The sequence below is a fragment of the Oryctolagus cuniculus genome, chromosome 11, assembly GCF_051225735.1.
Source record: "Oryctolagus cuniculus isolate XC-2025 breed Fujian yellow rabbit chromosome 11, ASM5122573v1, whole genome shotgun sequence".
NCBI lineage: Eukaryota > Metazoa > Chordata > Mammalia > Lagomorpha > Leporidae > Oryctolagus > Oryctolagus cuniculus.
Genome location: NC_142877.1, coordinates 20,236,307 through 20,252,373, shown reverse-complemented (window position 1 = coordinate 20,252,373; position 16,067 = coordinate 20,236,307). Strand labels below are relative to the sequence as shown.

At 41.9% G+C, this 16,067-nt stretch overlaps 1 protein-coding gene across 10 annotated transcripts in view; it reads left to right on the top strand.

The window, feature by feature from the left end:
- The window catches only part of RALGAPB (Ral GTPase activating protein non-catalytic subunit beta), a 108,203-nt gene that overhangs the window by 77,943 nt on the left and 14,193 nt on the right, over nucleotides 1-16,067 (top strand). For all 10 annotated transcript variants that reach the window (XM_070051846.2, XM_002710810.6, XM_008256002.5 and 7 more), the window contains 5 exons: nucleotides 609-715; nucleotides 2,508-2,660; nucleotides 6,144-6,353; nucleotides 9,208-9,366; nucleotides 15,159-15,324. In XM_070051846.2, coding sequence (XP_069907947.2) covers nucleotides 609-715; nucleotides 2,508-2,660; nucleotides 6,144-6,353; nucleotides 9,208-9,366; nucleotides 15,159-15,324 — 795 coding nt within the window. The remainder of the gene's footprint in view (nucleotides 1-608; nucleotides 716-2,507; nucleotides 2,661-6,143; nucleotides 6,354-9,207; nucleotides 9,367-15,158; nucleotides 15,325-16,067) is intronic.

Sequence of the window (16,067 nt, the reverse complement as noted above, 5' to 3'; positions counted from 1 at the left end):
CATTTCATTGCATAGGAAGTCTACCAAAATAGAAGCAGTTGGAACTTTATAGATTTATAGGGTTATTTTGATAGTTTAATAATAATAATTAATAACAGAAGAAATGAGAGGGAGGAGAGAGAGAAGTTTGAACAAGTTTTACTCTCACACCTGAGACAAAAGAATGCAAAAAAAGAAGCATTGGGGTCACTATAAAAGTTATCCTGAATTTCGGTGCTTCCTACCATTGGGAGATAGCCATCCCCAGATGGCTGCACATACCCCTGGGAGGTATTGATAATGTGAATTGGGGAACATTATGTGTTTTTAAATGTGTGTTTTCAAAGTAAATTGTTAGCACACCAAAATTTGTGGTTTTTCATTTAAAGTAGAGATTGACATTCATCTTTTAAAATAAATTTGTTCCAAACAAGAGGGGTTGATATAAATAAAGATAAAAATACTTACGGTACATGTGTATGGCAGAAAGAACAGTGGTGGCAAGTTAAGGATCACAGTGTGGAAGACACTGTGCAAGGGTTTTGGCTATGAGAAGGTTTGCAATTGAGAACAGTCTCATTTTAAATGGTTATTATCCGAAACAAAAACTTTTATGCCTTTTCTTTTAGATGATTTTTTCCCTTCTGTCACTGTGCTGGTCCGGGGAATGTCTGGAAGACTTGCTTGGGCACAGCAGCTTTGCCTTTTACCAAGAGGAGCAAAAGCAAATCAGAAGGTACCCATCAGAACTTACAGGGAAGTGACTAGGACTGGGTTGGAGGGGTGCGGCGAGAAATGTGATATGAAGGTTAAGTCACATTTCAACAAAAATCACAGATAAAGTATTTTTGATCCCTTGCCAGGTTCTGTCAATGAGTTTACAGCCAAATCATTTTAGGAATCTAAAATTCCACATCTACTGAATTAACTCTTTAAAGGCATCTTCAAAGCAGATGTGTTTTCGAAAAACATTCCAAGTGACTCTGACATCCTGACTTGAGAAGAAGGACTACCATTCTGAACAATGGCTCCAGTTTTAAACATAATAATAAAGGATACATGCCATATATTAAAAAATTTGGCCAGACCTTTGATGTATCAAAGGTTTCAAATTATTTAATATGACTTATTCCTGTGTAGTTGATAATATGCAGCAAAAAAATTTAATATGCCATATAACTTAAATCTTTCGAGGAGCCACAGTTTATTTTCTGTATGACATTGGTAATTATGTGGATAATACTTGCTCTTGGAAGGAAGATGGAAAATTCAGATAATAAGAAAATTTCACACCTGTACTCATTCTCCAGAGGGAGCTGGCTACTCCTAATGTTTTAGTAGATTTCCTTCCACTCTTTTTCTTTGTTTTCCACCCATAGTAACCCTTCAATAATGAGTAACTATTGATTGCTGCTTTCACTTGTAATATTGTAAACTTTATAAAAATTAATTTTAAAATATAGCTTAATTAAATTTCACCAACCCTTAAGAGAAACTCACAGAATTAGAGCATATGCCTAAAATCATTTAACATACTAATGCTTCTGTTAGTGGAGATGTGTTTATCGACCAGTGAGGACCACACGATATTTCTTGGCTTTATGCAGACCACATTTTGCCAGAAGCTCTGTAAGCCACTAATTACCTTACAGAGTTAAAGACTTAAAAGAAGGACAACAAGAAAGAAATTAAGGGACAGGCATTGTGCTGCAGTTGGTTAAGGTGCTGCCTGCAATGTGGGCATTCCATGTTGGAGCGCTTGTGCAAATCCTGTCTGCTCTTCTTTCAGTCCAGCTCCCTGCTATTGCACCTGAGAAAGCAGGAGAAGGCCCAAGTGCTTGAACCTCTGTGCCCACATTAGAGACCTACCTGGAATTCCTGGCTGCTGGTTTCAGTCTGAACCAGTTGTAGCCATTATGGCCATTTGGGGAGTGAACCAGTAAATGGAAAATCTTTCTTTTTCCCTTTCTCTCTCTGTGTCTGTCTCTATTGCTCTGCCTTTCAAAATAAGTAAATAAATCTCGAAAGAAAGAAAGAGAAACCACATTTACTGAGAGTTCACACTGTACCATATACATATTAAGACAGGAATTTTTAGCCCTGAATACCCAGATTTGACACCCATGCTTTCTCAATTAAGCCATGGTAAAGTTCTAATTGAACTCACTTTGTAGAGCTGCCCAACTGACCTGAACTTGTACTTCCTTGAGAATGAAAGAAACTTTGAGTCTCAAAGCTGTGAAATTATACAGTGACCTACCACTGAATGTGGGAGATTCAGGCCTGAAGCAGTGGATGCCCACATTCATTTATCAGTCATAAAATCTGTAATGAGTTGATGAACACTTTTAATAAAATAGAACACACATATGCACAGGCTAATCACCTTTCCCTGATTCTTAGATATTTTTGTGACATGTTATCCTAAGAAAACACAGGCATCTAAGAGGCCAGGGAAATACATGTTACTACAGATGGGTATTGGACCATATGTAATCAATATAATGTTTCTTGTTTTATTTTAATAGCTTTTTGTGCCTGAGCCTCGCCCCGTTCCTAAAAATGATGTTGGTTTTAAGTATACTGTGAAACATCGACCATTTCCTGAAGAGGTGGACAAGATTCCTTTTGTGAAAGCAGATCTCAGCATTCCAGATTTGCATGAGATTGTCACTGAAGAAGTAAGATAAATTATTTTTAGCTGCTGTTAAGGGGGATGAATATAAGAAAATTTTAACAACTTCTGTGATCAAATCACTGCCTGTAGTGTTACAAGAGGTGATTCATAAAATGACTTGGCACTCTGTTATCTAAGAGGTTACCGTGTAATGAAACAGATTAGTAGACACTCATTGAAAGGAACTGAATGTCTCCTAAAGAGAGATGTCACTGATTGCCTAGGCTGTTGCCTGGTAATTCGTAGTAAACTGACAGGATCAGACTCTGGTAGTGAAGGGATCCAGGCTATTATGACAGTCCAAGCAGGAGAAAGGAATGATGATGTCACTGATAGTGGACTTTAAGATGTATGAAGTATTATGAAGGTAGATCCAAGGGAAGGAAAAAGCCCAAGAATTTGACTTTTGAGTTTCAGTGACAAAAGTAATGGGTGTCCTTGATAGAAATAGGGACATTAGGAATAAGGTTTGGAAAGATGAGAAACAGTTTTTTGATTAACTTAGTTTAAGTGGCTGGTCTATTAGGTCAAGGGGGAAGGATTTCAAGAACTCGAGCCAGAAGAGGACCAGGGCATGAGAGAATGTAAGGCAGAAATGGAGGAATGAAGGGCTGCACTATCAAGTGCTGGAGAGATCAGGAAGAAGCAGCAAGCAAAGGCCCCTGGATTTCTGACAGGAAACTCACCTTTGAGAGCGTAAAGCAGTAAGTGGCTGGGGAGTGAATGATTAATGAGAAAAGGTAGGAAAAATAAATTACACCTAACAGTGAAGGGAAGGGAGCAAAATGGATAATGGGAAATAGCTTAGTTAAAGAAAGGCAAGACTAGTTTTTATTTATTTATTTTTTTCACATTCAAGGATGAGAGGAATATGAAATGCTTACAGGCTGAAAGGAAACCAATGCAGAGCGGTTGCTAAGGGGTAGAGAAAATGATAGGTAATAGAGGCAAGTAGCATCAAGGGCCTAGGTGACTGTATCTAGAAAAGGGTTGCTTCTGGGGCCAGCATTGTGGCAAAGTGGCTTAAGCTGCCACCTGGAACACTGGTATTCCATGTGGGCACCAATTCACATCCTGAATGCTTCACTTCCAATCCAGCGCCCTGCTAATGTACCTGGGAAAGCAGTGGAAGGTGGCCCAAGTGCTTGGGTTCCTGCCACCCATGTGGGAGACCCAGATGAAGCTCCTGGTTTTTGGCTTCAACCTGGTCCAGCCCTGGCCGTTGTGGCTTGAAGCAGCAGATGGAAGATCTCTTTCTTTCCTTTTCTCTCTCTCTCTAACTCTGCCTTTCAAATAAATAAATCTTTTTTAAGAAGAAAAGACAGGGGAGAAGGAGGGAATGGGTGAACATTTGGAGGTGTTTAGAGTGGAAAGGAGGGAAATGTAATCTTGGTTGTTGACAGTGTAATGGAGTCTCAAAGATGGTTCTTAAAATTGCCAGCTGTCAAAGCTGGGCAATAAGAGCACTGACGCTATGGCTAAACTCAGATGGAATGGCAGGTTTCCTGGGCAGCCCAGCATCCATGGGTTCTGGCTGCCACAGAGCATCAGAGGCACCTGCCTGCCTGGGGTGACTGCTGTCACCGAGCTGTCTTTCATTGATTGATGTAGATTGATAGGCCTTTCTCCTTCCTTTCTAGCTCCCTTTCAATTTCAGCAGAGCAGAAATCTTACAGATGTAATTTATTTCTGAGTAACCTGGAGTATCTGAAGGAGAGATAATTTCTTTCAGACATTAAGGCTAGTGATTCTGGGAATAAGCATGAAGCCAAAAACACTGTTCTGTATTATAGATGATTTTCCTGTGGCCCCCTTCATTTCCTGATGTGTTTTTTGAAATGGATTAAATATTTTCCTGTTTTTTTAAAAAGAAAATTGCCAGTAGTCCATTTGAGGTTAGGTAGCATCATCTATTGTGAAGTTATATAACCCATTTTCTGACTTTCTTCAAAATTTCTTGGAATCTTGGAGCATAAATAAAGAATTTCAATGGAGTGGGAATTTGAAGGGTATACTTTTTTTTAAAGGTTTATTTACTTATTTATTTGAAAGACAGAGTTGCAGAGAGAGGTAGAAACAAAGAGAGAGAGGTCTTCCATCTGCTGGCTCACTCCCCAGATGGCCGCAACAGCCGGAGCTGTGTCAATCAGGAGCCAGGAGCTTCTTCCAGGTCTCCCACGTGGGTGCAGGGCCCCAAGGACTTGAGCCATCTTCTACTGCAGGCCACAACAGAGAGCTGGATCAGAAGAGGAGAAACCAGGACTAGAACTGGTGCCCATATGGGATGCTGGCGCTTCAGGCCAAGGCTTTAACCCACTGTGCCACAGCGCCAGCCCCTGAAGGGTATAATTCAGCTTAGCCATTTTGTGTGCTTGAGGAGAGTGTATTAAGATGTTAGATTTGAGAGTTAGACTAGTTGGGAAACAGATGAAGCAAGAACAGTGCTAATGACTTGGGAACGCTGGGGGTGGGTTAAGTGCCCCACAATTATGATAAAGCACAGGCTCAAAGAGTGAAGGTGTGGGAAGCCACAGAAGGAAGCTTATGAATGGAGAGGAAATTTCAGAATTATAGCCCTTGATGTTGCCCACATCTGAGGATTTGAGTTGTGCTCGTGGATGGCAAGGGTCATGAAGATTGAGGAAGTTGTAGAACTGTGAGCCAGGATCATCACTCACTAGGGGATAGGATTTTAAACTAGGATTGTTTGTGGAGAAAGGTTAGGGAGAAATCTTAAAAGGTACTGCCAAATATTCCATATGGATAAGGACCTGAAAACATGCAAGGGTGCTGCGGGGGGAGTAGACAGTGATCTGGATCTGTGATCTGTGCGTAGGAATGGGGACAGCAGCTCTGCTGCCTTCCTGCCCGCGTGAAGGGCAGCATGGCCTTCTTCACAGCAAGGACATGAAGGAATGCTTGTTGAGGCCATAAGGAAGTGTGTTTTGGGTTTTGTTTTGTTTTGGTATTTGTTTAGACTTTGAAACATATTTGCTTAATTACACGCTCTATATTGAACTGAAACAATGATCACTGAAAATTATCTTCGGGGCCAGCACTGTGGTATAGTGTTTAAGCCACCACTTGCAGTGCTGGCATCCCATATGGTCGCTGGTTCGAGTCCCAGCTGCTCCAGTTCCGATATAGCTCTTTGCTATGGCCTGGGAAAGCAGTGGAAGATATCTCAAGTCCTTGGGCTCCTTGTACCCGTGTGGGAGACCTGGAAGAAGCTCCTGGCTCCTTGCTTCGGATCGGTGCAGCTCCAGCCGTTGCAGCCATCTGGGATGTGAACCAGTGATGGAAGACACCTCTCTCTCTCTCTCTCTCTCTCTCTCTGCCTGTGCCTCTCTGTAACTCTGCCCTTCAAATAAAATAAATTTTTAAAAAATGATCTTTATTTGCTTTACAGCTTATAGTTTTATTTTCATCTTAAGATTGGCCCTATTTTATAATAGTTCCATAAAATGAAATATTTGGTTTATTTCAGTTAGAAGAGAAACATGAAAAATTAAGGAGTGGCATGGCCCAGCAGATTGCTTATGAAATACACCTCGAGCAACAGAGTGAGGAGGAATTGCAGAAGAGAAGTTTTCCTGACCCTGTTACGGATTGCAAGCCCCCACCTCCTGCACAGGAATTCCAAACAGCCCGCCTTTTCCTCTCACACTTTGGGTTTTTGTCCTTAGAAGCATTGAAGGTAATTTTTATGAACTTTTATGAATAAATGTGTTCATAAGTTAAAATGACCAAAACATTTTTACGAAGAAGGAAATGTCTTTAAAGCTAGTTAAAATCTTGCATGTAAGTAAATGAAATTCTGTGCTGCTTTAGGTTACAGTATGAGCTCCAGGACAGTTTGCCCAATTCAGAATTCTGTCTGAGGAGACTGATTCTTGTTTCATTTTCCATTTACTTATTTTGAGAAGCAGAGAAAGAGAGAGAGACGTAGCTCTCAACCACTCACTCAGTCCCCAAATGCCTGCAAAGGCTGGGATCAGGCTGGTCAGGAGCCAAGAGCCAGGAACTCAGTTTAGGTCTCCCGTGTGGTTGGCAGGAGCCCAGTCACCTGAGCCATCACCACTGCCTTCCAGGATCTGCATCTGTAGGAAGCTGCAGTCAGGAGTCTGGCCCAAGGGGAACTGCTTTGATAAGACAGAAGCTCCACATTTTCCTCTGTAATGTGGGACTTTGGTGACACATATAAATGAAATCTACAGATTATTAGAAAAAGAATATTGGGGCCAGCGCTGTGGGTTAACGCCCTGGCCTGACACACCAGCATCCCATATGGGCACCAGTTCTAGTCCTGGCTGCTCCTCTTCTGACCCAGCTCTCTGCTATGGCCTGGGAAAGCAGTAGAAGATGGCCCAGGTGCTTGGGCCCCTACACTCAAGTGGGAGACCTAGAAGAAGTTCCTGGCTCCTGGCTTTGGATCGGCCCAGCTCCAGCCGTTGCGGCCAATTGGGGAGTGAACCAGCGGATGGAAGACCTCCCTCCCTCCCTCCCTCCCTCCCTCCCTCTCTCTCTCTCTCTCTCTCTGCCTCTTCTCTGTGTAACTCTGACTTTCAAATAAGTAAATAAATCTTTAAAAAAAAAAAAAAAAGAATATTGAAAATCTTCCTCCAGTACACTTTGTTCTGGAAGTGTGGGTTATAATTGATGGCAGCTCTTTCATGCCCCCCCCCCCTTTTTTTAAACAGGCACCTTTTAACAGGTAAAGGATATATTGCAACATATTCCTTGTCTACAATCATGTCCACAATTGCTTATCCATGATTTCAGAGTGAAAACTGAAGACCAGAAGTTTTGTATGTTTGTGGCAAATTCATTTAGTTGCAAAATCTGAATTGACATGAAGCTATTTGTAGTCTTTACTTACTTCACTTAATGTGAATACTCTTGTTTTCACAAATGTTAGTGTCTTTGATGGTAGTACTGCTCCAGCCCTGGTTAAGGAGATTGTGTAATAGACTGGAAGACCAGGCAAAAGTCCTTTCCAGTGTGAAAAAGAATCAACCTGGCCATCTCTGTTAGATGCTTTCCTGAAAAATACCATACCTTGTAAAACCTTATTTGGCAACATCAAGATCTCAAAGAAGATAAAGGATTAGGAGGAAAAAAATACATAGTTTAAGAAGAAAATGGTTTTTTTTTCCCAAGAAGTTTTAGGTTTACAGAATAGTTGAAAACACAGAAAACTTTTATCCCCCTTGCTTCTTCATTTTCTTCTGTTATAAACATCTTGCATTGATGTACATTTGTTATAGCTGACAAACTTGTATTGATGCATCATTAACTGAAGTCTGTAATTTACTTTAGGGTCCACTCTGTAGTCTTACGGATTTTGACAAATTTATAATGGCATATGTCTATGTTCTAAAGATTTCTAAATCTTTCATTGTTTCTAAAGATGCACTTTGCAGTCTTCCTTTGCACCCCCCCCCCAACCTCTGGTGACCACCCATCTTTGAACCATTTCTCTGTAGTTTTGCCATTTTCAGAATGTCATATAGTTGAGATCATACAGTATATAGTCTTCTCTCACTGGGTTTTTTTCACTTAGCAATATGCATTTAAGGTTGATATATGTTTCTTCTAGTGACTTAATAGTGCATTTTTGCATTTCTTTGTATTGCTGAGTAACATTCCATCGTATGGATGTATCACATTTTGTTTACCTTTTCACCTATTGAAAGGCATCTTGGTTTCTTCTAGGTTTTTGCAATAGGGAGCAAAGCTGCTGTTAGCAACCATGTGTGGTGTTTTGTGTGGGCATGCATTTTAAATCACTTAGATAAATACCACGGTGTGCAGTTGCTGCACTATGTGCTAAGACTGTGCTTGACTTTGTAAGAAACTGCCATGCTGCCATTTTGCATTTCTACTCAGAATGAATGAGAAAAAATACATTTAAAAAAAAGTTCTAGAAAACATGATATAGGAAAAGGAAGACCCAAATTATATACACGGTGTAATCTCAGGTGTCTTTAACGAAGAGAATTGAAAGGAAGTATACAAAATGTAACATAATCCTTGAGGATTATGGGTCTGTTCATCCCTGCCACATTATAGTTTTTTTTTCTTTTTTTTTAACTTTTTTTTTTTTTTTTTTTTTTTTTTTGACAGGCAGAGTGGATAGTGAGAGAGAGAGACAGAAAGGTCTTCCTTTGCCGTTGGTTCACCCTCCAATGGCCGCCGCGGCCAGCGCGCCGCGGCCAGCACACCGCGCTGATCGATGGCAGGAGCCAGGAGCCAGGTGCTTTTCCTGGTCTCCCATGGGGTGCAGGGCCCAAGCACCTGGGCCATCCTCCACTGCACTCCCTGGCCACAGCAGAGAGCTGGCCTGGAAGAGGGGCAACCGGGACAGAATCCGGCGCCCCAACCGGGACTAGAACCCGGTGTGCCGGCGCCGCAAGGCGGAGGATTAGCCTAGTGAGCCGCGGCGCCGGCTCCACATTATAGTTTTTTTTACTTAATTTTTATTAAATCACAAACAAAAATGTTAGAATAATGAAAAAATAATAATTGCTGTTTTCTTCCTTTGGTGGTAGGAACCTGCAAATAGTCGTCTACCTCCTCACCTTATTGCACTTGATTCCACAATACCAGGATTTTTTGATGATATTGGATATCTGGATCTCTTGCCATGTCGTCCTTTCGACACAGTTTTTATTTTCTACATGAAGCCGGGTCAGAAAACAAACCAAGAGGTAAGAATTCTGGAAATTTTTTGGTAAGTTTACATGGTTTGCATTTGTCCATGCTAAGAAATTAGTATTTTATACTTGATTATTAAAGACTGAGCCAGTTCAGAAACTGGATTAATTAAAACTGTTGCATGGAAGCCTGGGCTTTTTGTCCTTCAATGAATGTGATTTAGAGAGGAGCTGTAACATGTCTTTCTTCTCTTAAAGAATTCAGATTCGCTAAGCAATAACACAGAAAAAAGAATAAAATAACCACCACAAATAGTAAACATATTTCCATTTGGTTCACTGTGCCAGGGTGTAGAAGTGAGTGACAGGCTTTCCTCTTGAGAAACTCACCTTCCAGGTAGCTTCATAAGCAAAGCATTTCAGTGTGGCATGTATATAGAGTACAGTCGAGGAAACAACTCCTGAAGTATAGGCTAAAAATAGAAGACCAACTTGGATACAACTGGATACCTGTAACAGAATGACTATGTGAAGGATAATAAGAAATGAGAGAGAATGGAAAACTGAGAGCAAATGGCAAGAGATTTGAAATCTTGAAAATTAATAGTTGACAGTCACATGAAATAGGCAGGTCTTTAGATGGTAGTGTGTTATGATTATGTGGTTTTGGAATTTTACTGTAATCAGTGTAAAACCATTAATCAAATCAGTACTCCTTAAGAAATTTACCAGAGTTCCAAAATATTCATGAGAAACACTATTTCAAAAAAGTTATTTTAAAGATTCATTTATTCTATTTGAAAAGCAGAGTTATAGAGAAAAACAGACAGAGATCTGCTGGTTCACTCCCCAAATGACTGCAGTGACTGGAGCTGGGCCAGACCGAAGCCAGGAGCCAAGAGCCTCCTCCGGATTTCCCACCTGGGGCCCAAGCAGTTGGGCCATCTTCCCCTCTTTCCCAGTTGCATTAACAGGGAGCTGGATCAGAAGTGGAACAACTGGGAATCGAACCAGCACCCCTGTGGGATGACAGTGCTACAGGCAGTGGCTTAATCCACTGTGCCACAGTGCTGACCCCTTTTTCAAATTATTGATGAGCTACTAAAGATCGAGCTTGAGAAGCTCTTCTCATTTAATTTATTGATTCAATCAAAATTTATTGTTTACTGTCTGGTATCTGTTAGGTCCCAGGGTTACAGTGGCAAATAATATCTATAATGTTTTTGATCTGCTATCTAGAAAGGAAGATAGATAAGCTAACATAGTAAAGGGTGCTAATAGTAGCATTAAAGCATGTTATAGGTACCACATTAGGAAAACCTAATCTAGTGTTAAACAGTCTGGGGGGCCAATGCTGTGACCTTGAGGGTGAAGCTGCCACCTGGGACAGCTTCCATGTGAGCACCACTTCGTGGCCTGGCTATTCCACTTCTGATCCAGCTCCCTGCCAGTGGCCTGGGAAAAGTAACAGAAGATGGCCCAAGTGTTTGAGTCCCTGCCACCCACGTGCGAGATCCAGATGAAGCTCCTGGTTCATGGCTTCAGCCTGGCCCAGCACTAGCCATTATGGCCATCTGGGGAGTGAACCAGCAGATGAGAGATTCTCTCTTTTTTCTCTCCTTTTCTCTGTAACTGACTAAATAAAATCTTAAAAAAAAAAAAAAAAAACCTGTCCTGGAAGAAAAACATTCAAGCTGGTATTTGAAATATACGTTGACTATAAAAAAAAGCAGAACAAGATTGTCACTGACAAAACAGTAATTCATATAAATTCCCGAGAGGCAAGAGTATTACATCAGCACAAAATTCCTTATGGGGTCCAGCGTGCTTGATGCAGGTTTGAAAAGTTAGGCCAGTGGTAGCCAAGGATGAGACTACAAGATTAAAGTTTTGTTTTTTTTTTCTTTTTTTTTTTAATAATTCATTTATTTGAAAGGCAAATTGTCAGAGAGGGAGAGACAAAGAAAGAGATCTTCCATCAATTGGCTGATTTCTCAAATGACCATAACAGCCATTGCTGGGCCAGGCTGAAGCCACAAGCCAGAAACTCCATCCTGGTCTCCCACATAGGTAGCAGGGACCTAAGTTCTTGGACCATCTTCTGCTGTCTGCCCAGGCACATTAGTGGGAAGCTGAATTGGAAGCAGAGTAGCCGGGACTCAAATTGACATGTTTATGTGGGATACCAGCCCAGTGAGCAGTGACTTAGCCCATTGTACTATAGTGCTCTTCCTTATAGACTCAAGTTTTTGAAAACAACTCAGTAAAATTGGATTAATTATAGAGGTTGAATCTGTTTCGGAAGGAAGTCTAGAGAGTTGGTCATGTGAAAATAATGGGATCATTTTTCTCCTATTTAAGAAAGAAAACCCTTGAGGCAACTTCTAAACCAGTCCAGTTTCCTTAGTTTTTAGGGGCCTAGAGTGACTAGGAAATAAAAATTCTCTGAGGCTTCTTTGGAGTGGCTGAGACCTGACTTCCCTAGCCACAGGATCAATATGCATTAATTGGCTGCCAGCAAGTCACCCACAAGGTAACTTTGGTCCATTTATTATTTCTTGACTAAACTTTCAGAAACTATTTATTTGTAAGTTTTACTTTTAAAAAATTTTAATTGTGAAAACTGGAACTAGCTGTCAAATCAGCTTCCTAGAATTTATAAGAATATGAAAATTTGCCAAATAGTCATAAAAAGACTGGTTCTGTTTTTAAAAATGACCGGGCACTGATACCCAGTGGATTGAGAAGCAGTAGGTATAGCTTCCCATCCTTTGACTTTCATGTGGGTCTCCAATATGGTCTTGGCATAGAGTAGCATTGTGTGAATGACAGTGATCTGTACACGGGCTGCTTCAGAGTCAATTGGGGCAGCTTTTGAAAATAGTGATTCTGGTGCCAGCACTGTGGCGTAGCAAGTAGTTACCTGTAGTGCTGGCATCCCATTTGGGCACCGGTTTGAGTCCAGGCTGCTCCACTTATGATCCAGCTGTACTTATGATCCAGCTGTCTGCTATGGCCTGGGAAAGCAGTGGAAGATGGCCCAATTCCAATCCCACCCATGTGGGAGACCCAGAGGAAGCGCCTGGCTCCTGGCTTTGGACTGGCCCAACTCTGGCTGTTGACCACTATTTGGAGAGTGAGCTAGTGGATGGAAGATAAATCTTTCTCTTTTCCTCTTCTCCCTCTCTCTCTCTCTCTCTCTCCTTGCCTCTGCTTGTCTACAACTCTGCCTTTCAAATAAATAAATAGATATTTAAAAGAAAAAAATAGTGATTCTAGGATATTGCCTCTGCTAATTGTTGTTTTGTAGAAGTCTAGAACAGGCTAAAAGAATCTTATTTTTAGGAAATTCCCCAAATGATTTTTATATGGTCTCCTTCTGATCCTTTTTTCATTTTGGAGAGGAATTTCTACTTTCCTTCCTTTAAGACTGATTTTTTCAGCAGTAGCATTATTGCTATCTTGGGCCAGATAATTTTTTGTTGTCAGAAATCTCTTGGGTTGGCACTGTGGCTTAGCAGGTAAAGCTGCCACCTGCACTGCCGGCATCCCATGTGGGCACCGGTTCGAGTCCCAGCTGCTCCACTTCTGATCCAGCTTTCAGTTATGGCCTGGAAAGCAGTGGAAAACCTGGAAGAAGCTCCTGGCTCCTGGCTTCAGATTGGCACAGCTCTGGCCGTTGGCAGCCATCTGGGGAGTGAACCAGCGGATGGAAAACCTCTCTCTCTCTGCCTCTGCCTCTGCCTGTCTGTAACTCTGCCTTTCAAATAAATAAATCAATCTTTTTTTTTTTAAAAAGAAATATCTTGTGTATCTTAAATTTTTATGAGAGGCGGAGAAAGAGAGAGAGTGATTTCTTATCTGCTAGTTTACTCCCCAAATGCCTAGAACAGGCAGGGCCAAAGCTAGGAGCCTGGAACTCAATCTGGGTCTCCAATTGGGTGGCAGAGGCTCAACTAGTTGAACCCTCACTTACTACCTCCTGAGACATTAGCGGGAAGCTAGAATTGGGAGCAGAGTCAGGACTTGAACCCCAGGAACACTGGCAGTGGGATGTGCATATCCCAAATAGCTTTTTTTTTTTTTTTTTTTTTTTTGACAGGCAGAGTGGACAGTGAGAGAGAGAGACAGAGAGAAAGGTCTTCCTTTTGCCGTTGGTTCACCCTCCAATGGCCGCCGCGGCCGGCTCACCGTGCTGATCCGATGGCAGGAGCCAGGAGCCAGGTGCTTTTCCTGGTCTCCCATGGGGTGCAGGGCCCAAGCACCTGGGCCATCCTCCACTGCACTCCCTAGCCACAGCAGAGGGCTGGCCTGGAAGAGGGGCAACCGGGACAGAATCCGGCGCCCCAACCGGGACTAGAACCCGGTGTGCCGGTGCCGCTAGGCAGAGGATTAGCCTAGTGAGCCGCGGCGCCGGCCCCCAAATAGCATCTTAACTGCCGTTCCAGATGCCTTCACCCCTCCCATGGATTTTAGAACACTTAGCAGTGAGGCCTCACCATTAGTTATCAGTTGTGCCCTGTGCATTGTGACAACCAAAAAATGTCTCCAGACATTGCCAGATGTCCCCTGGAGGACAAGATAATCCCTCAGATGAGAAACACAGTTTCAGAATAAGGGACTCTAACCAGAGGCCAGTGGAAAGTTGGCATTTTGTTGGACTTTGGTGAAGGGGAGAAAGTCTTCCATCACTTAATTTTTCCTGGAAAGGTTGTGATCTCTCCTTTGGACTAAGAACAGGATATTTTCACATTCATTTATTATACTCAATGTGTATTGAATTTTTAATAATTTGTAGTTAAATAATCATACACTTATGTGATGTTTCTCATTAATCAAACAGCAAAATCTGTGAAGACAGAGGTAAAGTATTATTTATTTTTAGGAAGCATTATCTTACCAGGAGGGAAATTCAGGGATTTGCTTGGATTACCTCCTTTAGTCTTTATAACTGTCATTATTATCCTTACGTTATAGATGAAGAAACTCAGACAGGTTAAGAACCTTGCCCAGGGTCCACCCAATCCAAGTCTGTTTAACTACAGAGTATGCATTTTTTAATCTTAAAAAGTGTTTTAAAAGATTTATTTATTTATTCAAGAAGCAAAGTTACAGAGAGGGAGAGACAGAAAGAGCAGTCTTCCATCCTCTGGTTCACTCCCCAAATGGCCGCAGCCGCTGGAGCTAGGCCAACCCGAAGCCAGGAGACAGTAGCTTCTTCTGGGTCTCCCACGTGGGTGCAGGGGCTCAAGCATGTGGACCATCTTCCACTGCCTTCCCAGGCCATAGCAGAGAGCTGGATCAGAAGAGGAGCAGCCAGGACACAAACCAGTGCCATATGGGATGCTGGCGCCACAGGTAGAGGCTTAACCTACTATGCCACAGCGCCGGCCTCAACCTTAAAAATTTTTTTATCCATTTATTTGAGAGAGAGAGAGAGAGTTAGAGAGAGCGCCCCAAATGCCCACAATAGCCAGGACTGGGCCAGGCTGGAACTGGCAGCCAGGAACTCAATCCAGCTCTCCCACATGGGTGGCAGGAATCTAATTACTTGAATCTAATTACCTTCAACCTCCCAAGGACTTCATTAGCCAGAGCTGGAGTTGGACAGTAAAACCAGGTACTCCAAAATGGGACATAAGCATCCTAGCCAGCATCTTTAACCACTAGGCTAAAAGCCTGCTTGGGTTTTTTTTTTTTTTAACTACAATGATAGATTCCCAGATTTTCTCAGAGCTTGAACTTGACTTGTCAGAGGCTTCGAAGCTAATCCTTTTTTATGAGGATTTATTTTAATATATTTTTGTTTCCTTCATTGTGGCTGATGATTGATATGTATATTTTAGATTTTAAAGAATGTGGAATCTTCCAGAAATGTTCAACCACATTTCCTAGAATTTTTGCTCTCCCTTGGCTGGTCAGTAGATGTTGGCAGACACCCTGGCTGGACTGGGCATGTTTCTAGCAGTTGGTCAATCAACAGTTTCGATGATGGTGAAGGATCTGAACAAGGTAAAACTCACATTGGCCATTTATTTCTTGTTTTGTTACTTTTACTTTCTTACTGTGAATTTGTAGTCTTGTTTAAAAAAAAAAAAGGCAAAGAGATGTAAAGGAGAAGTTTCTTTCTCTTAATCCCAGTCCTTAAAGGGGGTCATTAGTAATATAGAGTATATTCTTCTAGATACTTTGTATGAAATATGGAATGGCAGATTTAATTAATACAGAATTAATGACTTGATTATTGCAGTGCTGATTAGTTCATTTTTATGAGTGAACAGATTTCATTTTCTAAAATATTTGTGACAATACAGTTCCCTAACAAGCATGAATATAATTATTTTATTAACAAATGTGTTTTATAGACTCTGAGATTATCAAGACTCACATTTAAAGATTACATTCTTGGCTAATCCTCCGCCTAGCGGCGCTGGCACACCAGGTTCTAGTCCCGGTCGGGGCGCCGGATTCTGTCCTGGTTGCCCCTCTTCCAGGCCAGCTCTCTGCTGTGGCCAGGGAGTGCAGTGGAGGATGGCCCAAGTGCTTGGGCCCTGCACCCCATGGTAGACCAGGAAAAAGCACCTGGCTCCTGGCTCCTGCCATCGGATCAGTGCGGTGTGCCGGCCGCAGCGCGCCGGTCGCGGCGGCCATTGGAGGGTGAACCAACGGCAAAGGAAGACCTTTCTCTCTGTCTCTCTCTCTCACTGTCCACTCTGCCTGTCAAAAATAAAAAAATAAAAAAAAATAAAGATTAC